Genomic DNA, 25,403 nt, shown 5'->3' with positions numbered 1-25,403 from the left:
CAACACATCAGCTGTATGTGACCAGGTAAAAAAAAAATATACGAGCCAAACCATATCATAACCACTACACACAGCCTACATTGTGGTCACCGTATTAGTTAAAGTAATGTCATAGTCAACATAGCTAATAGAACTAAGGTGTTAGTAAACCCGCTACAATTATGCAGTAAAGTTAGTGTACAGTCAGTAAGCAGTTAATTCATTCTCTGATCCTTTGATTGGGTGGACAACTTGTCAGTTCATGCTGCAAGAGCTCTGATAGGTTGGAGGACATCCTCTGGACGTTGTCATAATTACTGCGTAAGTCTATGGAAGGGGGTGAGAACCATGAGCCTCCTAGGTTTTGTATTGAAGTCAATGTACCCAGAGGAGGACAGAAGCTAGCTGTCCTCTGGCTACACCATGGTGCTACCCTACAGAGTGCTGTTGAGGCTACTGTAGACCTTCATTGCAAAACAGTGTCTTTTAATCAATTATTTGGTGACGTGAATATATTTAATATAGTTTTATCTGAAAAGGATCACTTTTGAAATGTTTTACAATTTCACTGAGGAGAATGGTCCTCCCCTTCCTCCTCTGAGGAGCCTTCTCTGGACCAGAAAAACAAACAAACAAACAAACAAGCACATACTAGGAGTCTGAAAGTAAGCAATCAGTTGGTGCAACACATCTTTGGGTTTTACAAAAGTGCTATTTAAGATATACTACAGTGGAGGCTGCTGAGGGGAGGACGGCTCATAATAATGGCTGGAACAGTGCAAATGGAATGGCATCAAACACATAGAAACCATGTGTTTGATATATTTGATACCATTCCACTGATGCCGCTCCAGCTGTTACCCTGAGCCCGTCCTCCCCAATTAAGGTCCCACCAACCTCCTACGATACACTATGACCTATATATTAACACATATCTTAAGAGGTCTCAAATGTTTTATTGTATTTGGGGGATATCAACATAATGGTTTTGGGTCACCAACATAGGAACTGGGTTACAATAAACACCAGCTGACCGTACAGCGCAAACTGATAGCAGTCAAACGCCTACGTAATCCATGACACCTGTTGTCTTTGAGAAAGGAAAGGGAAATACCTAGTCAGTTGTACAACTGACTGCATTCAACTGAAATGACTTAGTCACGTGACACATGTGCACAGGAAGCTCATAAGCAGTCAAAAGCAGTCATAACCCCTCCATAACCCCACCCTGGCCAATCCTGCCCTAGGGACAGGAAACGGGGAGCTGCTGGCAGAAGAAACATGATGGCAAAAACATTTGGAGAGAGAGGGAGAGGGGGAGGGATGCCAAGGGAGATGGAAGAGAGTGGAGTCACATTCCCCAAACATCTGGAAACAATTACACACACTGAATACAAAAAGCACACAGGGTTCTTGGAAGGACACCCCCAAGCACACTCACCCACTACACTGCCATACAAAACAGTGATAAATCAATCCCCCATGAGCACTGGTGATTTAGCAGCACTATCAGAGTGGGGCTAAAACACACTGGCTATGCAGATTTCTCCATCTAGTGGCCACTGCCTCCCACTTCATCTCTGGTCCAATGAACCTGTGGTGCAATATGTCTGACACAATACATCACAGATCATACGGGGAGAATTTTCTCACATAACATGTTTTTCTGCATTTGGCCATATATGTGCATTGGATCAGAGTCTCTGTGGAAGGCAAGTCTGAGAGCAGAGGTGGTGCAAATACTTGGATTACTTCAGTTACCAAGAAAAAACATTTTTTGTTTGAAACAGAGGAAGTACTACCTAGACATATTGGTTTAGCATGCTCATTTCTGTCTCCATTTAAAAACATTATTCCGTGCCTGTGCTTAATAAACATATCCCAGGGCTGTGGACAGGTACAGTGCTATAGTGTTTATGTTTTAAAATATGTAGGTAGGGATTCTCTGTGGGTAAGGATCCAGACACTGGACAATAAAGAAGTAAACAGCAAAGAGAGACACTAGAGAGGATATTCAGTTTGGCTTTGCAATCCACCAAAGTTTACTCAGCTTAATTAAGTTTGATATTTTCTCTGCAGATCCTACAAGCATTAGGGAGTGAAGATTCTTTATTTATCTGTTGAATGCAATCTCCTGCCAAATCCCCACCTCCCAATATGTCAATTATACCTCAACTGAAAGAACTCTGTTTTCCAATGCTTCTATTCAAACCAACAAGACAACAGCCAGTAAACAAACACCTTTATAACTCACTAGCTAGCCTTGTGAGGGAAACGCTGAGGTGTCGAGCATGGTGTAATGTGATATTATATACAGTGACGTAGCACATTACCCAATACAACATCGAGGACCTGGGCATCTGGTGGGACCAGCAGTATCTAGCACCTGTGCTTGTGATTCGAATGAGATGCGGCTGTGACTGATCTGAGTAGAAGCTGCAGCACAGCAGGCCTTATCGGGGGGGGCTTGTGACATCAGAGAGACTGTGGTAGATAACCTAGGGAGATGTACTCAGGGAACCAGCCTAGGCCACATCTCACACACACACTGAAAGACTCCTGTCATTAATAAATAATGAGTGGAGAGCAAGTCGTGACTGACTAATACACAGCCCTAACCAGGAGCTCCTGTCTGACACACACTTCTAACTGCTACTGATTGGTAGACATGTTGGTTAAAATATTAAATCTCTCTCTCTCTCTCAAACTTTGATGCAGTAATGTCCATTCCATCAGGACAGTAAATATAATGGAGGGGTATCTGAGGTGAAGTGTCTCTGGTTCTCTGTACTGCTCTCCGTCTCCTAGGGGAGGTGAGGTGTTGAGCAGGGCTCAGAGTGAAAGCCATCCTGAGCTCCAACAGCTGGTTGGCAGCCAGCAGTGGAGGTGTACATGTCATTCTCCCTGACAGCCAAAAGGGGCGCACTGGTTCTGTCCACACAGTTTAGACTGCTGTGAGGGAGTGGAGGTAGGGGCTGGCTGTGAGCCAGTCTTCTGTAGGGAAACAGTGGGAGAGAGTTAACATTTGGAACTGTGACAGTGCCTACCCCTAATAGTACCTACTCCTGATACAATGACAGGAAAACTCACAAGGAATGTTCATAACAATCAAATGCATACATTTGATTGTTGATCAAAGAAGTCAAAGAAGAAATGTAAAATCATGAAATGTGTTCTGTTGTCAGTGTACCGCTGGGTGTCACCATGGTGACGCGCTCGCTCTTAGTAAGCGCTTCCATTTAAGGCACATGACACACACACACACACACACACACACACACACACACACACACACACACACACACACACACACACGAGAGGCTTCAAGCATTTTGGACACACTTGGTTTCACCCCCCCCCCCCAAGTCATTAGTCTTCTGCCCTACTCACCTGTGTCTGTTTGCGGGTGGGCCGAGCTGGTTGGTTGTCGGGGTGGTTGGGCGCCCATGGCCCCAGGCTCTGATTGGAGTAGAAGTCCATGGGGTACACCTCCTGCCAGCCCACCTGCTGCAGAGCCACAGCTGCCTGGTAGAGGAGAAGAGGGGAGGGAGATCAGAGCAGAGCAGAGCAGAGAGGACAACAGAGGGGAAGAAGGAGAGAAGACAGAGGATAAACATAGATCATCTGCACACACAAACAACACAACCAAGAGAGAGGGCTTCCAGCAATCCATTCATTAGTCCTGTCCTTTTACTACTGCCCAACATACTGCCTAACATACTGCCCAACATACTGCCCATCATACTCCCCAACATACTGCCCATCATACTCCCCAACATACTGCCCCATCATACTCCCCAACATACTGCCCCATCATACTCCCCAACATACTGCCCCATCATACTGCCCAACATACTCCCCAACATACTGCCCCATCATACTCCCCAACATACTGCCCCATCATACTCCCCAACATACTGCCCCATCATACTGCCCAACATACTGCCCCATCATACTCCCCAACATACTGCCCCATCATACTCCCCAACATACTGCCCCATCATACTGCCCAACATACTCCCCAACATACTGCCCCATCATACTCCCCAACATACTGCCCCATCATACTGCCCAACATACTGCCCATCATACTGCCCAACATACTGCCCATCATACTCCCCAACATACTGCCCCATCATACTGCCCAACATACTGCCCATCATACTGCCCAACATACTGCCCATCATACTCCCCAACATACTGCCCATCATACTGCCCAACATACTGCCCATCATACTCCCCAACATACTGCCCCATCATACTCCCCAACATACTGCCCCATCATACTGCCCAACATACTGCCCCATCATACTGCCCCATCATACTCCCCAACATACTGCCCCATCATACTCCCCAACATACTGCCCCATCATACTCCCCATCATACTGCCCATCATACTGCCCAACATACTCCCCAACATACTGCCCCATCATACTCCCCAACATACTGCCCCATCATACTCCCCAACATACTGCCCCATCATACTGCCCAACATACTCCCCAATATACTGCCCCATCATACTCCCCAACATACTGCCCCATCATACTCCCCAACATACTGCCCCATCATACTCCCCAACATACTGCCCCATCATACTGCCCAACATACTGCCCCATCATACTCCCCAACATACTGCCCCATCATACTGCCCAACATACTCCCCAACATACTGCCCCATCATACTGCCTAACATACTGCCCCATCATACTCCCCAACATACTGCCCCATCATACTGCCCAACATACTGCCCATCATACTCCCCAACATACTGCCCCATCATACTCCCCAACATACTGCCCCATCATACTCCCCCAACAAACTGCCCCATCATACTGCCCAACATACTCCCCAACATACTGCCCAACATACTGCCCCATCATACTGCCCAGCATACTGCCCATCATACAGCCCATCATTCAGTACATACCGCCTATCATACTGCTCAACATACTGCCCATCATACTGCCCAACATACTGCCCATCATACTGCCCAACATACTGCCCATCATACAGCCCATCATTCAGTACATACTGCCCAACATACTGCCCATCATTCAGTACATACTGCCCAACATACTGCCCATCATACAGCCCATCATTCAGTACATACTGCCCATCATACATCCCATCATTCAGTACATACTGCCCATCATACTTCCCAACATACTGCCCATCATACAGCCCATCATTCAGTACATACAGCCCCTCATACTGCCCATCATACTGTAGATACAGCCCATCATACTGTACATACAGCCCATCAAACTGTACATACAGCCCATCATACTGCCCATCATACTGTACATACAGCCCATCATACTGCACATTAAACCGCCCATCTTACTGTACATACAGCCCATCATACTGCCCATCATACTGTACATACAGCCCATCGTACTGCACATTAAACTGTACATACAGCCCATCATACTGGCCATGACACTGTACATACAGCCCATCATACTGTACACACTACCCATCACACTGTACATACAGCCCATCATACTATACATACAGCCCACCATACTGTACATACAGCCCATCATACTGTACATACAGCCCATCATACCGTATATACAGCCAATCATACTGTACCATACAGCCCATCATACTGCCCATCATACTGTACATACAGCCCATCATACTGTACATACAGCCCATCATTCAGTACATATAGCCCATCACACTGTACATACTGCCCATCATAATGTAGATACAGCCCATCATACAGCCCATCAAACTGTACATACAGCCCATCATACTGCCCATCATACTGTACATACAGCCCATCATACTGCACATTAAACTGCCCATCTTACTGTACATACAGCCCATCATACTGCCCATCATACTGTACATACAGCCCATCGTACTGCACATTAAACTGTACATACAGCCCATCATACTGGCCATAACACTGTACATACAGCCCATCATACTGTACACACTGCCCATCACACTGTACATACAGCCCATCATACTATACATACAGCCCACCATACTGTACATACAGCCCATCATACTGTACATACAGCCCATCATACCGTATATACAGCCAATCATACTGTACCATACAGCCCATCATACTGCCCATCATACCGTATATACAGCCAATCATACTGTACCATAAAGCCCATCATACTGCCCATCACACTGTACATACTGCCCATCATAATGTAGATACAGCCCATCATACTGCCCATCATACTGTACATACAGCCCATCATACTGCACATTAAACTGCCCATCTTACTGTACATACAGCCCATCATACTGTACATACAGCCCATCGTACTGCACATTAAACTGTACATACAGCCCATCATACTGGCCATGACACTGTACATACAGCCCATCATACTGTACACACTGCCCATCACACTGTACATACAGCCCATCATACTATACATACAGCCCACCATACTGTACATACAGCCCATCATACTGTACATACAGCCCATCATACCGTATATACAGCCAATCATACTGTACCATACAGCCCATCATACTGCCCATCATACTGTACATACAGCCCATCATTCAGTACATATAGCCCATCACACTGTACATACTGCCCATCATAATGTAGATACAGCCCATCATACAGCCCATCAAACTGTACATACATCCCATCATACTGCCCATCATACAGCCCATCATACTGAACATAGAGACCATCATACTGTACATACTGCACATACAGCCCATCGTACTGTACATCATACTGAACATACAGCCCATCATACTGTACATACAGCCCATCATACTGTACATACAGCCCATCACACTGTACATACAGCCCATCATAACGTACATACAGCCCATCATACTGTACCACACAGCCCATCATACTGCCCATCATACTGTACATACAGCCCATCATACTGTACATACAGCCCATCATTCAGTACATACAGCCCATCACACTGTACATACTGTACATACTGCCCATCATAATGTAGATACAGCCCATCATACAGCCCATCAAACTGTACATACATCCCATCATACTGCCCATCATACAGCCCATCATACTGAACATAGAGACCATCATACTGTACATACTGCACATACAGCCCATCGTACTGTACATCACACAGCCCATCATACTGTACATCATACTGTACATACAGCCCATTACACTGTACCCTACAGCCCATCATACAGCCCATTAAACTGCCCACCATACTTCCCACCATACTGTACATACAGCCCATCATACTGCCCATCATACTATACATATGTCATCATACTGTACATACACAGCCCATCATACTGTACATACAGCCCATCATACTGTACATACAGCCCATCATTCAGTACATACAGCCCATCACACTGTACATACTGTACATACTGCCCATCATAATGTAGATACAGCCCATCATACAGACCATCAAACTGTACATACAGTGCCTTGCGAAAGTATTCGGCCCCCTTGAACTTTGCGACCTTTTGCCACATTTCAGGCTTCAAACATAAGGATATAAAACTGGAAGTGGAACGACATTTATTGGATATTTCAAACTTTTTTAACAAATCAAAAACTGAAAAATTGGGCGTGCAAAATTATTCAGCCCCTTTACTTTCAGTGCAGCAAACTCTCTCTAGAAGTTCAGTGAGGATCTCTGAATGATCCAATGTTGACCTAAATGACTAATGATGATAAATACAATCCACCTGTGTGTAATCAAGTCTCCGTATAAATGCACCTGCACTGTGATAGTCTCAGAGGTCCGTTAAAAGCGCAGAGAGCATCATGAAGAACAAGGAACACACCAGGCAGGTCCGAGATACTGTTGTGAAGAAGTTTAAAGCCGGATTTGGATACAAAAAGATTTCCCAAGCTTTAAACATCCCAAGGAGCACTGTGCAAGCGATAATATTGAAATGGAAGGAGTATCAGACCACTGCAAATCTACCAAGACCTGGCCGTCCCTCTAAACTTTCAGCTCATACAAGGAGAAGACTGATCAGAGATGCAGCCAAGAGGCCCATGATCACTCTGGATGAACTGCAGAGATCTACAGCTGAGGTGGGAGACTCTGTCCATAGGACAACAATCAGTCGTATATTGCACAAATCTGGCCTTTATGGAAGAGTGGCAAGAAGAAAGCCATTTCTTAAAGATATCCATAAAAAGTGTTGTTTAAAGTTTGCCACAAGCCACCTAGGAGACACACCAAACATGTGGAAGAAGGTGCTCTGGTCAGATGAAACCAAAATTGAACTTTTTGGCAACAATGCAAAATGTTATGTTTGGCGTAAAAGCAACACAGCTGAACACACCATCCCCACTGTCAAACATGGTGGTGGCAGCATCATGGTTTGGGCCTTATTTTCTTCAGCAGGGACAGGGAAGATGGTTAAAATTGATGGGAAGATGGATGGAGCCAAATACAGGACCATTCTGGAAGAAAACCTGATGCAGTCTGCAAAAGACCTGAGACTGGGACGGAGATTTGTCTTCCAACAAGACAATGATCCAAAACATAAAGCAAAATCTACAATGGAATGGTTCAAAAATAAACATATCCAGGTGTTAGAATGACCAAGTCAAAGTCCAGACCTGAATCCAATTGAGAATCTGTGGAAAGAACTGAAAACTGCTGTTCACAAATGCTCTCCATCCAACCTCACTGAGCTCGAGCTGTTTTGCAAGGAGGAATGGGGAAAAAATTCAGTCTCTCGATGTGCAAAACTGATAGAGACATACCCCAAGCGACTTACAGCTGTAATCGCAGCAAAAGGTGGCGCAACAAAGTATTAACTTAAGGGGGCTGAATAATTTTGCACGCCCAATTTTTCAGTTTTCGATTTGTTAAAAAAGTTTGAAATATCCAATAAATGTCGTTCCACTTCATGATTGTGTCCCACTTGTTGTTGATTCTTCACAAAAAAATACAGTTTTATATCTTTATGTTTGAAGCCTGAAATGTGGCAAAAGGTCGCAAAGTTCAAGGGGGCCGAATACTTTCGCAAGGCACTGTACATCCCATCATACTGCCCATCATACAGCCCATCATACTGAACATAGAGACCATCATACTGTACATACTGCACATACAGCCCATCAGACTGTACATACAGCCCATCATACTGTACATACAGCCCATCATACAGCCCATCATACTGTACCCTACAGCCCATCATACAGCCCATTAAACTGCCCACCATACTTCCCACCATACTGTACATACAGCCCATCATACTGCCCATCATACTATACATACATGTCATCATACTGTACATACACAGCCCATCATACTGTACATGTCATCATACTGTTCATACAGCCCATCATACTGCCCATCATACTGTACATACATGTCATCATACTGTACATACATGTCCATCATACTGCCCATCATACTGTACATACAGCCCATCATACTGTACATACATGTCCATCATACTGTACATAGAGCCGATCATACGGTCCATCACACTGTACATACAGCCGATCATACAGCCCATCATACTGTACATACAGCCCATCATACTGTACCATACAGCCCATCATACTGTACCATACAGCCCATCACACTGTACATACAGCCGATCATACAGCCCATCATACTGTACCATACAGCCCATCACACTGTACATACAGCCCATCATATTGTACCATAAAGCCCATCACACTGTACATACAGCCCATCATACTGTACATACATCCCATCATACTGTACATACAGCCCATCACACTGTACCATACAGCCCATCACACTGTACATACAGCCCATCACACTGTACCATACAGCCCATCACACTGTACATACAGCCCATCACACTGTACATACAGCCCATCACACTGTACCATACAGCCCATCACACTGTACGATACAGCCCATCACACTGTACCATACAGCCCATTACACTGTACCATATATCCCATCATACTGTACATACAGCCCATCACACTGTACCATACAACCCATCACACTGTACCATACAGCCCACCACACTGTACCATACAGCCCATCACACTGTACCATACAGCCCATCACACTGTACCATACAGCCCTTCACACTGTACGATACAGCCCATCACACTGTACCATACAGCCCATTACACTGTACCATACAGCCCATCATACTGTACCATATAGCCCATCACACTGTACATACAGCCCATCACACTGTACCATACAACCCATCACACTGTACCATACAGCCCACCACACTGTACCATACAGCCCATCACACTGTACCATACAGCCCATCACACTGTACCATACAGCCCATCACACTATACCATACAGCCCATCATACAGCCCATCACACTGTACCACACAGCCCATCACACTGTACCATACAGCCCATCACACTGTACCATACAGCCCATCACACTGTACATACATGTCCATCATACTGTACATAGAGCCGATCATATGGTCCATCACACTGTACATACAGCCGATCATACAGCCCATCATACTGTACATACAGCCCATCATACTGTACCATACAGCCCATCATACTGTACCATACAGCCCACCACACTGTACATACAGCCGATCATACAGCCCATCTTACTGTACCATACAGCCCATCACACTGTACATACAGCCCATCATATTGTACCATACAACCCATCACACTGTACATACAGCCCATCATACTGTACATACATCCCATCATACTGTACATACAGCCCATCACACTGTACATACAGCCCATCACACTGTACCATACAGCCCATCACACTGTACATACAGCCCATCACACTGTACCATACAGCCCATCACACTGTACGTACAGCCCATCACACTGTACGTACAGCCCATCACACTGTACCATACAGCCCTTCACACTGTACGATACAGCCCATCACACTGTACCATACAGCCCATTACACTGTACCATATATCCCATCATACTGTACATACAGCCCATCACACTGTACATACAGCCCATCACACTGTACCATACAGCCCATCACACTGTACATACAGCCCATCACACTGTACCATACAGCCCATCACACTGTACGTACAGCCCATCACACTGTACGTACAGCCCATCACACTGTACCATACAGCCCTTCACACTGTACGATACAGTCCATCACACTGTACCATACAGCCCATTACACTGTACCATACAGCCCATCATACTGTACCATACAGCCCATCACACTGTACCATACAGCCCATCACACTGTACCATACAGCCCATCACACTATACCATACAGCCCATCATACAGCCCATCACACTGTACCACACAGCCCATCACACTGTACCATACAGCCCATCACACTGTACCATACAGCCCATCACACTGTACCATACAGCCCATCACACTGTACCATACAGCCCATCAAACTGTACCATACAGCCCATCACACTGTACATACATGTCCATCATACTGTACATAGAGCCGATCATACGGTCCATCACACTGTACATAGAGCCGATCATACGGTCCATCACACTGTACATAGAGCCGATCATACGGTCCATCACACTGTACATAGAGCCGATCATACGGTCCATCACACTGTACATAGAGCCGATCATACGGTCCATCACACTGTACATAGAGCCGATCATACGGTCCATCACACTGTACATAGAGCCGATCATACGGTCCATCACACTGTACATAGAGCCGATCATACAGCCCATCACACTGTACATACAGCCAATCACACAGCCCATCATACTGTACATACATGTCCATCATACTGTACATACAGCCCATCATACTGTACATACATGTCCATCATACTGTACATACAGCCGATCATACGGTCCATCACACTGTACATACAGCCGATCATACAGCCCATCATACTGTACATACAGCCCATCATACTGTACCATACAGCCCATCATACTGTACCATACAGCCCATCACACTGTACATACAGCCCATCATATTGTACCATACAGCCCATCACACTGTACATACAGCCCATCATACTGTACATACATCCCATCATACTGTACATACAGCCCATCACACTGTACATACAGCCCATCACACTGTACCATACAGCCCATCACACTGTACATACAGCCCATCACACTGTACCATACAGCCCATCACACTGTACATACAGCCCATCACACTGTACATACAGCCCATCACACTGTACATACAGCCCATCACACTGTACCATACAGCCCATCACACTGTATGTACAGCCCATCACACTGTACGTACAGCCCATCACACTGTACCATACAGCCCTTCACACTGTACCATACAGCCCTTCACACTGTACCATACAGCCAATCATACTGTACCATATAGCCCATCACACTGTACCATACAGCCCATCACACTGTACCACACAGCCCATCACACTGTACCATACAGCCCATCACACTGTACCATACAGCCCATCACACTGTACCATACAGCCCATCACACTGTACCATACAGCCCATGACTGTACCATACAGCCCATCACACTGTACATACAGCCCATCACACTGTACCATACAGCCCATCACACTGTACCATACAGCCCATCACACTGTACCATACAGCCCATCATACTGTACCATACAGCCCATCACACTGTACCATACAGCCCATCACACTGTACCATACAGCCCATCATACTGTACCATACAGCCCATCATACAGCCCATCACACTGTACCATACAGCACATCATACAGCCCATCACACTGTACCATACAGCCCATCACACTGTACCATACAGCCCATCACACTGTACAAAGTTCATAATCAAGGCTTGGGGCCAGTTCCATTCCAGTCATTTTCCATTGAGAACATGCATACGATTTAATTACTGAGCTGCCTGTAGTTGTTCTTTTCAATTCATGATTTCAATTCCTACTCATTTCCACAAATGACTGGCATTGGTATGTCATTGAGGTAGGGAGTGGGCTGATGGAAAAGGCAGAAGTGTTAGTGTTGGCCGAGAAGGAACAGTGAGGGAGAAGAGCACTGAATGGGCACAGCTTTATTCAGAGAACCATGGGACAATGTCTGACTTCACACATGCCAGACAGGTGTCAAAATATTGAGTGGGTGTCACTTTATTTCTACCTACCTAACTGTCTGCTTCCTAAATGGCACCCTATTCCCTTTATAGTGCACTATATAGGGAATAGCCTTTATACACTATATAAGGAATAGGGTGCCATTTAGGACACACCCTATAGTGCAGAGCAAAACAGGTGTTGGAGAGGAACTAACACACTGCTTTACTATGTGCGAGAATTACTTTGAGCCAATGATTCTTACTGGCTATGAATGGCATTAGTGAACATTAAGATAGAGATAAAAAGAGAATTCAATTTATAATACAGAAGATTTTCCAATTATCTCTATTAAAAAGACATGGGTCATGGAGAGATTTAATTTGATAAACAATTATGTAAATGATAAACAACTCTTGTATTGTACATGTTCTGCCTACAATTTCAATCATTTCCCCTTTGTTATCATGTTAAACCATGTCAATACTAGAGCCTGGACGATACCAGTATTGTGGCAAGGAAACAAAACACAAACCGGATTTAACTTTCAGGAAAACAGCCCTAATGCTGGAAATAAACTTCATTTTGTTGTCATCCAGAGTCACATGTATTTATTTACCAAGCTATATCACACAGTATTTTACATTCAGCTGGTTTTAAAAGGACCAAAGAGTTGTCTGCTTCGTGTTTTAATTTTTTTCCATGGAAAGAATATTGCAATACTGGTATCATCACAGCTCTAGTCAATAATGTAATGTATTCTTATCAATCACTCATTCCTCTTTCATCTCTGTCCCCCTTTCCTTTCATCTCTACTCTCTTCAGCTCAAATCTATCTCTTCCCTCCCTCTCCCTGTGTAAACTAGCTGCTCCTGCTAATCCCTTCACTGACAGGAGGCAAGTGTGTCTTATTGACTATAAATATAACATGAGACGCTCTGAAAATAACCACTGCTCCCTCTCCTCCCATATCTCACTTCCCTCTCCTCCCTCATATATCTCTCTCCTCACTCATCCGCCCATATCTCTCTTCCCTCTCCTCCTTCATCCCCCCATATCTCTCTGCCCACTCCTCCCTCATCCCCCAATATCTCTCTTCCCTCTCCTCCCTCATCTCTCTTCCCTCTCCTCCCTAATCCCCCATATCTCTCTTCCCTCTCCTCCCTAATCCCCCCATACCTCTCTTCCTCATATCTACCTCTTCCCTCTCCTCCCTCATCCCCCTATATCTCTCTACTCCCTCATCCCCCCATATCTCCCTCATCTTCCCAGTTCCTAATGCGCCACAGAGGAAAGCAGGGAAAACAGACGCAGATAGTCTATTAGAGAAGAGGTGAATTAACTTATCAAACGTACACACACAAACGCAGACAGCGCAAATAATTCATATGTATTGATAGTATCTGAAAAGGGCCGTCAAGGAAGCCAGGGAACATCTTACTAGAAGGCTTCTGAACACAAATGAACGTCATGGAGGGATATTACTACTGGGCGAATCACAGTCACACAGCGTCTGTAGTATTAGTCAATATCATAGCAGCAGCATAAACCGTGCATTATCACAGATATGGAATGTACTGACCTTGGACTATAGCTTAAAATAAGACCATGATGATGCTAATGCCCATACGACGGGCACCTTTCCCATTAGGAAACTAACCTAATATCTAAGACAATTAGTGTCTTAGTCACAATGTAAACTGTACATTTTAAGCGTATGACTCATTTTTAAACAGTAATGACTGATAGTGCTTACATTAACACCTCTTCGTGTCTCTAAAATGCAGCCCACCTCATATTCATACTCCTGTGCTTGATATCACTGTGCAACCAAAGCCTGTCTTAAGGGACGCACTACCTCCATAGGAGTACAAAAACAAACATTTGCTTATCAGATCCATCTCTTCCTAGTTAGAAAAACAAGCTGCAGCTGGGGTGCAGTGTGGCGAGGCCCCCAGCGAGGGGAGCTGGTCTGCTGTGCTGTGGTGTGAGAGAACACCAGTCAGAGAGAGAGAGAGAGAGAGAGAGAGAGAGAGAGAGAGAGAGAGAGAGAGAGAGAGAGAAAAAAAAGTGCAACCATTGAAGAAAAAAACACCATTGTAAATACAACCAATATTTATGTGTTTATTTATTTTCCCTTTTGTACTTTAACTATTTGCACATCATTACAACACTGTATATAGACATAATATGACATATGAAATGTATTTATTCTTTTGGAAATAATGTTTACCGTACATTTTTTATCTTTATTTCACTTTTGTTTTATTATCTATTTCACTTGCTTTGGCAATGTAAAAATATGTTTCCCATGCCAATAAGCCCCTTAAATTTAAATCGAATTGAGAGCAACAGAGCTGAAAGACAGAACATAGGGGCTCCTACTGAAGAGCTTTGTCCATACCCGTCTCTCTCCCCAGACCCATCCAGCCCACCTCTCTCCCCCCAGGCCCATGTAGCCAGCCTGCCTCTCCCCCCAGCCCCATCTAGCCAGCCTGCCTCTCTCCCCAGCCCTATTCAGCCTGCCTGCCTCTCTCCCCAGCCCAATCCAGCCAGCCTACCTCTCTCCCCCAAGCCCCATCCAGCCAGCCTGCCTCTCTCCCCCAGCCCCATCCAGCCTGCCTCTTTCCCCAGCCCCAATCAACCAGCCAGCCTCTCTCCTCAGCCCATTCAGCCAGCCTGCCTCTCTTCCCAGCCCCCTTCAGCCAGCCTGCCTCTCTCCCCAGCCCCAGCCGACCTGCCGCTCTCCCCAGCCCAATCCAGCCAGCCTGCCTCTCTCCGCCAAACCCCATCTAGCCAGCCTGCCTCTCACCCCCCAGCCCCACCCAGCCTGCCTCGCTCCCCCAAACCCCATCCAGCCAGCCTGCCTCTCTCCCCCCAGCCCCATCCAGCCTGCCTCTCTCCCCCAGGCCCATTCAGCCAGCCTGCATCTCTCCCCCAGCCCCATCCAGCCTGCCTCTCTCTCCCCAGCCCCATCCAGCCTGCCTCTCTCCCCACAGCCCCACTCAGCCAGCCTGCCTCTTTCCCTAGCCCCATTCAGGCTGCCTCTCTCCCCAGCCCAAGCCAGCCAGCCGATCCCCAGCCCCATCCAGCCAGCCAGCCTGCCTGCCTCTCTCCCCAGCCTCATCCAGCCAGCCTGCCTCTCTCCCCAGCCTCATCCAGCCTGCCTGCCTCTCTCCCCAGCCTCATCCAGCCTGCCTGCCTCTCTCCCCAGCGCAATCCAGCCAGCCTGCCTCTCTCCCCCCAGCCCCATTCAGACAGCCTGCCTCTCTCCCCAGCCCAATCCAGTCTGCCTCTCTCGCCAGCCTCATCCAGCCAGTCTGCCTCTTTCCCCTAGACACAGCCGGCCAGCCAGCCAGCATGCCTCTCTCCAGTCCCATCCAGCCAGCCTCTCTCCTCAGCCCCATCCAGCCAGTCTGCCTCTCTCGCCAGCCTCATCCAGCCAGTCTGCATCTTTCCCCTAGCCCCATCCAGCCAGCCAGCCAGCCTGCCTCTCTCCAGCCCCATCCAGCCAGCCTGCCTCTCTCGCCAGCCCCAACCAGCCAGAATGCCTCTCTCCTCCCAGCGCCATCCAGCCAGCCTCTCTCTCCAGCCCCATCCAGCCAGCCTGTCTCCCCCAGCCCCAGCCTGCCTGTCTCTCTTCCCAGCCCCATCAAGCCAGCCTGCCTCTCCCCAACCCCATCAAGCCTGTCTGCCTCTCTACCCAGCCCCAGCCAGCCTGCCTCTCCCCAGCCCCATCAAGCCAGCCTGCCTCTTCCCAGCCCCAGCCTCTCTCCCCAGTCCCTGCCTGCCTCTCTCCCCAGCCCCATCAAGCCAGCCTGCCTCTCCCCATCCCCATCAAGCCAGCCTGCCTCTCCCCAGCCCCAGCCTGCCTGCCTCTCTCCCCAGCCCCTGCCTGCCTCTCTCCCCAACCCCATCAAGCCAGCCTGCCTCTCCCCAGCCTCTCCCCAGCCCCATCAAGCCGGGCAGCCTGCCTCTCCCCAGCCCCAGCCTGCCTGCCTCTCTCCCCAGCCCCATCCAGCCTGCCTCTCTCCCCCAAACCCCATCCAGCCAGCCTGCCTCTCTCCCCCCAGCCCCATCCAGCCTGTCTCTCTCCCCCCAGCCCCATCCAGCCTGCCTCTCTCCCCCAGGCCCGTTCAGCCAGCCTGCCTCTTTCCCTAGCCCCATTCAGGCTGCCTCTCTCCCCAGCCCCATCCAGCCAGCTTGCCTCTCTCGCCAGCCTCATCCAGCCTGCCTTCCTTTCCTCAGCCCCATCAAGCCAGCCTGCCTCTCTCGCCAGCCTCATCCAGCCTGCCTGCCTCTATCCCCAGCGCCATCCAGCCAACCTGCCTCTCTCGCCAGCCCCATCCAGCCAACCTGCCTCTCTCCCCCCAGCCCCATCCAGCCTGCCTCTCTCTCCCAAGCCCCATCCAGCCAGCCAGCCTGCCTCTCTCCAGCCCCATCCAGCCAGCCTGCTTCTCTCGCCAGCCCCAACCAGCCAGCCTGCCTCTCTCCCCCCAGCCCCATCCAGCCAGCCTCTCTCTCCAGCCCCATCCAGCCAGCCTGCCTCTTTCGCCAGCCCCAACCAGCCAGCCTGCCTCTCTCCCCCCAGCCCCATCCAGCCAGCCTCTCTCTCAAGCCCCATCCAGCCAGCCAGCCTCTCTCCTCAGCCCCATCCAGGCAGCCTGCCTCTCTCCCCAGCCCCATCAAGCCAGCGAGCCTGCCTCTCAACAGCCCCAGCCTGCCTGCCTCTCTCCCCAGCCCCAGCCTGCCTGCCTCTCTCCCCAGCCCCATCAAGCCAGCCAGCCTGCCTCTCCCCAGTCCCAGCCTGCCTGCCTCTCTCCCCAGCCCCATCAAGCCAGCCAGCCTGCCTTTGCCCAGCCCCAGCCTGCCTGCCTCTCTCCCCAGCCCCATCAAGCCAGCCTGCCTCTCCCCAGCCCCACCCAGCCTGCCTCTCTCCCCAGCTCCAGCCTGCCTCTTACCCCAGCCCCATCAAGCCAGCCTGCTTCTCCTCAGCCCCTGCCTGCCTCTCTCCCCAGCCCCATCAAGCCAGCCTGCCTCTCTCCCCAGCCCCATCAAGCCAGCCTGCCTCTCTCCCCAGCCCCAGCCTGCCTGCCTCTCTCCCCAGCCACATCCAGCCAGCCTGCCTCTACAACCTCCCTAGCCCCATCCAGCCAGCCTGCCTCTCTCCCTCACTAGCCCCATCAAGCCAGCCTGCCTCTCTCCCCTGCCCCATCCAGCCTACCTCTATCCCAAGCTCCATCGAGCCTGCCTCTATCCCCAGCCAGCCTGCCTCTATCCCCAGCCCCAGCCAGCCTGCCTCTCTACCCACCCCCAGCCAGCCTGCCTCTCTACCCACCCCCATCCAGCCAGCCTGCCTCTCCCCTTCTATAGCCCCATCAAACCTGCCTGCCTCTCACCCTTCCTAGCCCCATCTAGCCTACAGTACCTGCCTTTCTCCCTAGCCCCATCTAGCCTGTCTGCCTCTCCCAGCCTGCCTGCCTCTTTCCCCAGCCCCATCCAGCCAGCCAGCCTGCCTGCCTCTTTCCCCAGCCCCATCCAGCCAGCCTGCCTCTCCCCCTAGCCCCATCCAGTCAGCCTGCCCGCCTCTCTCCTGAGCCCTGTCCTCAGTCCCATAAACCCTACCAGCCTGACTGTTACCTGCCTGCTCAGAGACAAGCAGTACTGATGAGCCCCTGCAATGTTAACACCAGAACCAGACATTTTCCCACATTTACCACAGGGTACACAACACCGCCTGCTCTGAGGAAGAAAAGTCATCAGAAGTGTGTGTATGCGTGCACGCTCTTGTCGTGCTTTGATAGTGAAAGACAGCAGCAGACAGTATGGATCGAGGCGAGATGTTGTAAGACGCCTGTTTACCTCATAGGGAGACAGCAGGGGTTTGGAGAAGGCTGTGCCCCAATCAATGGAGAGACGCGGGCAAGCGATCTGGACCCACCTGCAAGGAGAGAGAGACAGCAGAGAAAGAGGGAGATTGCATTAAAGAGGCAGTGCACATCTCAGATAGCAGGGTGGGTAGGTCCATGATGTGAATCTGTGCTGCTGCATTGGGCTGCAGGCAGCTCTGCCTCCACCTGATCTCCTGCATATGTTAGAGGATCTGTCCTGATTCACTCTGAACACAAAACACACTCTACATTCATTCATCATACCAGGGAGAGAAAGAAAGAATGCTGAGAGGAGCCAGGGGGAGAGAGGAGGGGAGAGGGGGAACACAAACAGGGAAACAGGGAGAGGTGCGAAGGTGTGAGAGGAGGATGAATAAGAGGTAAGATAAAGAAGAGGGAGAGGTTAGGTGAGCTTGAATAAAAAAGCTGCACTAGCCCAGTCTCCACGGAGCTAGCCTACATAGCAAGACAGACAGAGGGGAGGGGGGCCGGGAGTGTGTTAGAGAGGGAGAGACATTAAGAAAGATAGAGAGAAAGGCGGGGGGTTGGCAGTGAGATGTGTTTATCTTAGTGATTGTGAAGTATGAGGAGAATGGATGATGGGAGGATGGAGAGGCAATGCGGGGTTAAAGGGGTTAGCTTCCACAAATCAATGCTATCCACAGCTCCATCTCCACGGTGACAGCCCCTCCCTGTACCGTCTATCTCCAAACACAGACAGCCACCAGGAATACACCAGACACATTTATGGATTCAGCTGTATTCACATGGACACGGTGAGGAATGAGAGAGCACATATCTAGGTAGATTTCAAGACAAATATATAGATTCAGAATCTGTGCACAGGTGTACAGAAAGTCGTGGAGGGAGAAAGAAGCTAGCTCTAAAACACTGCGTCGTGCTTCATCTTCAGGGATACTTTCACAAGTTTAACATGTATCTCTGCATCCTCTCTCGCTCTCCCACTCAGTTTGTATCCTTGTAGCAGTACTGTACTGTGTCTTATATCATAGTCGCTTCCTTGAACAGTACAATTGATTGGGGCTTCACCTGAACCACTGGAGGCCTCACTGCACTCCTCGTCTCTGTCACGATTAACTCAAATATTCCACCCCCTCAGGCAAAACGCATGACATTTTCTAATTTTTAAATCATAATACCTTTTTAGGGGGAAAATATTTCCACAAAAACTTGACAAATTAGTATTCACAAGCCTAATTTGGAAGGCAGCTGAGTCAGATGTTTCCCCTTTAGTCTCAGAGGAGGAAGTTGGGATGCTGACGCCGAGTTCTGATTGGAACAGAACTGTAGTTCTGATATGACCTTTAGATATTTTCAGACTCTTAGGCTCTGTCCAAAATGGCACCCTATTGGCCCTAGTCAAAGATAGTGCACTATGTAGGGGGCCCTTTAGCCAAGCAAACACAGCAAATGCTGTGAACGGCCTGAGTACTATCCCCCACTCATTATGGGGGATAGTGTAGCTGAGTGTGTTTATTTTAAAACATGACTGGTAGCCTCAGGAAAGAGGGGTGACCCAGTACTAGCTAAGTAAAGCACAAAATCTGCACAGAATACTTGAAGAGATTTTCTAGTATTTTGTATACTTTTCAGCCAATAGTTCTGAAAGTAGCGCTCACAAGCCAAAAGTGGTCCCTGAAAATGGCACGTGTGCAGATATGTGACCATGTCACTGCTCTCTCTCCCTCCCCCTCTCTCTGCTGTGTCCACCGAGCCAGTGGACCCGCCCTGCAAACTCATTGGATAACGCTGGGCAGGCCTCTTGCTAGCTGTGTACTCAAATGTGGGGGGTGAAGCTCATTGGCTAGAACCTGAATTGCTAGGGGGGAAATGTAGGGAAAATGGCCCAGCTTTAAGAAAACTGTCGCTTTCAAACTAGGGATTTTGTGGCTAACTGAGGTAAGACAGTCATTCTGCTCATAGAATATGGATGTATGAACTACACATTCACACATCCAGCCCAAAGCAGGAGGTTTAAAACATACTTTCTTAGTAGCAAAAGTACCGGAGCATGTCTTTAAGACAAGCAATGAGTGGATGGGAGTGCAGGAGAGAGAAGCGAAGGATAGAAGACGAGGGAAGAAAGACTGGACAAACCCTACCTCCCTCTTTAGGAACAGTATCTTAACAGATTGGCCTGGGAACATGCGCTGTGCCACGCTGGCTAGGTCCCCAGCACGCCACACAATTCAATTTACAGCCAATATCGGAGCCAAGATCTGCCTAGCGCACCACAGATCACTCACCACGGAGCATAGACAGAGAGAGATGGATTAAATTGAGAGAGTGAGGGAGGGTGAGAGAATGAGAGAGGAGAAGAAGAGAAAGGGGGAAAGAGACAGAAGAGGGAAACAGAGGGTTTGCTCACGGGAGGTAAAGCTAACTCCAGTCACAGTCAAATCAAATTTTATTGGTCACATACACATGGTTAGCAGATGTTATTGTGAGTGTAGCGAAATGCTTGTGCTTCTAGTTCCGACAGTGTAGCAATATCTTACATGTGATCTAACAATTCCTCAACAACTACCTAATTCACACAAATCTAAGTAAAGGAATGGAATAAGAATATATACATATAAATATATGGATGAGCAATGACAGAGCAGCATAGGCAAGATGCAATAGATGGTATAAAACAAAGTATATACATATGAGATGAGTAATGCAAGATATGTAAACATTATTAAAGTGGCATTGTTAAAGTGACCAGTGATCAATTTATCAAAGTGTCCAATGATTTAAAGTCTGTATGTTGGCAGCAGCCACTCAATGTTAGTGATGGCTGTTTAACAGTCTGATGGCCTTGAGATAGAAACTGTTTTTCAGTCTCTTGGTCCCAGCTTTGATGCACCTGTACTGACCTGGCCTTCTGTATGGTAGTGAGTTGATCAGGCAGTGGCTCGGGTGGTTGTTGTCTTGATGATCTTTTTGGCCTTCCTGTGACATCGGATGCTGTAGTTGTCCTGGAGGGCAGGTAGTTTTACCCCGGTGATGCGGTGTGCAGACCACACCACCCTCTGGAGAGCCTTGCGTTTGTGGGCGGAGCAGTTGCCGTACCAGGCGGTGATACAGCCCGACAGGATGTTCTCAATTGTGCATCTATAAAGGTTTGTGAGGGTTTTAGGTGACAAGCCAAATTTCTTCAGCCTCCTGAGGTTGAAGAGGCAGTGTTGCGCCTTCATCACCACGCTGTCTGTGTGGGTGGACCATTTCATATACACGGCTGTGACAATAACAGCGGATAATTATCTTGGGAGATAATATGGACGGCATTTGATTGTGAGGAATTCTAGGTCAGGTGAACGAAAGGACTTGAGTTCCTGTATGTTGTTACAATTACACCATGAGTCTTTAATCATGAAACATACACCCCCGCCCTTCTTCTTCCCGGAAAGATATTTATTTCTGTTGGCGCGACGTACAAAGAATCCAGGTGGCTGTATTGACTTTGAGAGCTTATCCCAAGAGAGCCATGTTTCCATGAAACAAAGTATGTTACAATCCCTGATGTCTCTCTGGAAAGCAACTCTTGCCCTAATTTCATCTACCTTGTTATCTAGAGACTGGACATTAGCGAGTAATATACTCGGAAGCGGTGGGTGGTGTGCGTGCCTCCGTAGTCTGACCAGAAGACCGTTCCGTCTACCTCTTCTCCGGCGGCATTGTTTTGAGTCAGTAGTGTAGCGCTGGTAAGTTGATGCCACTCTGATATCTAATAGTTTTTCCCGGCTGTATGTAATAACACTTAAGATTTTCTGGGCTAACAATGTAAGAAATAATACATAATAAAACAAAATACTGCAGATTTTCCTAAGAACTAGAAGCGAGGCAGCCCTCTGTCAGCACCACCGTCTATCTACTACAGCCGCTGCCTCTGAACGTGTCCCCATTTCCCCTGTCCATTTCCTAGCAGCCCTCTGGGTGTAGGGGAACAGGACGGAGAGCAGGGTGCCATGCTGATGCCTCAAGTGATGCCCTGTGAAGAAGACCATCAGTAAGTGAATAGAATTCTGATGACTCTCTGCGAATGGGGGACCCTGCAGTGAGCTGAGGTAGAGAGAGGATAGCCTGATAAGCAGACCTAATTAGAGGGAAGGGGGGTGCCACACAGAGCTTGCATCCCAAATGGAGCCTTTTCCCTATATAGTGCCCTAGAGGCCTTGGTCAAAAGTAGTGCACCAAACAGGGAGCCATTTGGGAGGCAGTAAGGGACGAGGTGAACACAGGACCCGAAGGGTTCCCCAGTGTTCCCAGTGTGAACTAAGACACTGTCCACACCCTGCTACATTAGCTTCTCTGCTCCATTAGCCCCAGTAAAAGTTAGCATGCATCCCAAATGACACCCTATTCCCTCTGCAGCAAACGGCTCTGGTCAAAAGTAGTGCACAATATAGGGAATAGGGTGAAATTTGTGATGCACCCTTACGCAGACCTCCCTCCACCTATAAGGCTGCTGCCTTTCAATTATTCTAGCAGCCTGAACCAAGATAGGCAAAAACAATTATCCTCTTCTCTCGATATCTCAGGACAATGGACTAGAGTGAGTCACTTGAATAAAATAAAAAATATTAAATCAGGAATGTTGATTGGCATATGGATGAAAAGGAAATGCAGATGATTTGCGGTAAATTGGCATTAGACATTGCGAGGTATTTACAATCCAGTTGATATAAGTGTGTGTGTGTGTGCCATATATCTACACAACGGTTCTAAACCAGCCTGGGGACAGTCTAATTACACACTTTAAAGTGTTTGCTAATGGTTTCACTTCTCAAAGTGTGTGTGGTGTGTCACTAATGGGAGAGAAAGGCTGGGGGTGGGCCCTCTCTGCTGCACTGTGCGGGCTAGTACACCTTCCCTCTCTCCCTCCCTTCTCTTTCTGCACTCCTCTCCGCAGCCAGACTGTGCTGCCTTTGATTAAGCACTGTCCCCAATGTGGGATCAGAACACAAACCAAACTTCCTTTCAAAACTTCCTATTTCTGTCTCCTTCAGGGTGTTTGTGTTTTTGTCTGACTCAGGAATCAATGGAGGTAGAAACTCTCCAGCAAAACTAATTCCAAAGACTGGTAGGCTAAATAGAGGAAAGTTCAGAGAATCACAGCCAACACTGAGTTAGTCTAGTGGTTAAAGTATCTGTCTAGGCTCGTCATCTCCTGCTGTGGGCCAATCTCACTCATCTTGCTGAGCATTTCAGATTGCCTCCCGAAAAAAGTCAAATCTCATACACCTAACTAACACCCCCCTAGTCACTTCTAGCCCTTTCATACACAGACAAAGACCCCACTAATGTGCCACGCCTGCTTCTTTTATCCTGCCACCTAAAGACTTAGTCATGATTCCTGCATTTTCACAGACCCTATAATCAAAACACAGGTGTCAGGTCTGTGTAGATGCCTTAACACGTCCCATTGTTTAACACCTCTCTAATTTGCAATGTAAACAGCCTCTAGGTTATGAACACGCCCCTCCCAATTTGCCAGTTGTATGAAAGGGGTATATTTGCAAGAAAGTGGTGAATAAGGGGTTGTTTGAAAGGGGGTCATATAAACATAGCCTTATATTTATTCTGTACATGTATTATACCACATCTTCTGTCTGAAATGGGTATTTCTGATCAGACCCTCTAACACCTCTGCAGAGCCACCTCAGGACCAGTCTCATTACCTGGGGTACTGCTGAGAGCCGTGTAGCACTGAGATAAGCCCTGTAATGTCAGCCGTCACGTCATTCCTATCACGTCATCACTGTAACAGAATTCCTATCACGCCTTCCCAGTAACAGAATTCCTATCACGCCTTCCCTGTAACAGAATTCCTATCACGTCTTCACTGTAACAGAATTCCTATCACGTCATCATTGTAACAGAATTCCTATCACACCTTCCCTGTAACAGAATTCCTATCACGTCTTCACTGTAACAGAATTCCTATCACGCCATCACTGTAACAGAATTCCTATCACGTCATCACTGCGATGCCAGTCCGCCCTTTGGAGTCATATGGCTGAAATGAAAGGGATGATGACTATGTACTGACTGCGAGCCCTTTTGAGTCATCCCTGCTACATCAACCCTGTGATATCATGAACTTTGTGTCTGTCCTGTGACGTGTTTCAGAGCCATGACGCCAGCCTTGTCACACCACTCTACTAACGACTGACTGAGCGACCCCACTCTGCCAGCTCTCTGCATTTCAAAAGCACTTATTTTCCTTCCCTCCCTGAGTACTTAATCTGCGGCCACTGATCTGTCTAAACAGGTGCCTGTGAATCGCCTCGGGTGAGGGGTGTGAATATTTTGCCGGTTTGAGTCGTGCCGGGCTTATGAATTCACTGTTGTGTGTAACTGCCTTGGAGAGTGGTGAGATCAGATCAGAGCCAAAAAAACAAGAGCAACAACCTCCTAATTTTATCATGCTCTCTCCCGTTTCAACACAACCTCCTCATTTTATCATGCTCTCTCCCGTTTCAACACAACCTACTCATTTTATCATGCTCTCTCCCGTTTCAACACAACTTCCTCATTTTATCATGCTCTCTCCCGTTT

At 47.9% G+C, this 25,403-nt stretch overlaps 1 protein-coding gene across 4 annotated transcripts in view; it reads right to left on the bottom strand.

Annotated features, from left to right (window-relative positions):
* Window positions 1-444: 444 nt before the first annotated feature.
* The window catches only part of dph1 (diphthamide biosynthesis 1), a 105,542-nt gene continuing 80,583 nt past the window's right edge, over window positions 445-25,403 (bottom strand). For 2 of the 4 annotated variants that reach the window (XM_036961178.2, XM_036961179.2), the window contains exons 10-12: window positions 18,808-18,886; window positions 3,370-3,504; window positions 445-2,973 (exon numbers count right to left, since the gene is read on the bottom strand). In XM_036961178.2, the coding sequence (XP_036817073.1) occupies window positions 2,875-2,973; window positions 3,370-3,504; window positions 18,808-18,886 (313 nt within the window). In that variant the 3' untranslated portion in view covers window positions 445-2,874. Of the gene's footprint in view, window positions 2,974-3,369; window positions 3,505-18,807; window positions 18,887-21,248; window positions 22,834-25,403 lie in introns of those variants that run through there. The other 2 variants (XM_090218617.1, XM_090218618.1) reach the window with 2 other exon arrangements.

The sequence above is a fragment of the Oncorhynchus mykiss genome, chromosome 24, assembly GCF_057628025.1.
Source record: "Oncorhynchus mykiss isolate SJ-2025 chromosome 24, ASM5762802v1, whole genome shotgun sequence".
Lineage (NCBI taxonomy): Eukaryota > Metazoa > Chordata > Actinopteri > Salmoniformes > Salmonidae > Oncorhynchus > Oncorhynchus mykiss.
This window is presented reverse-complemented; position numbering and strand designations above follow the sequence as displayed.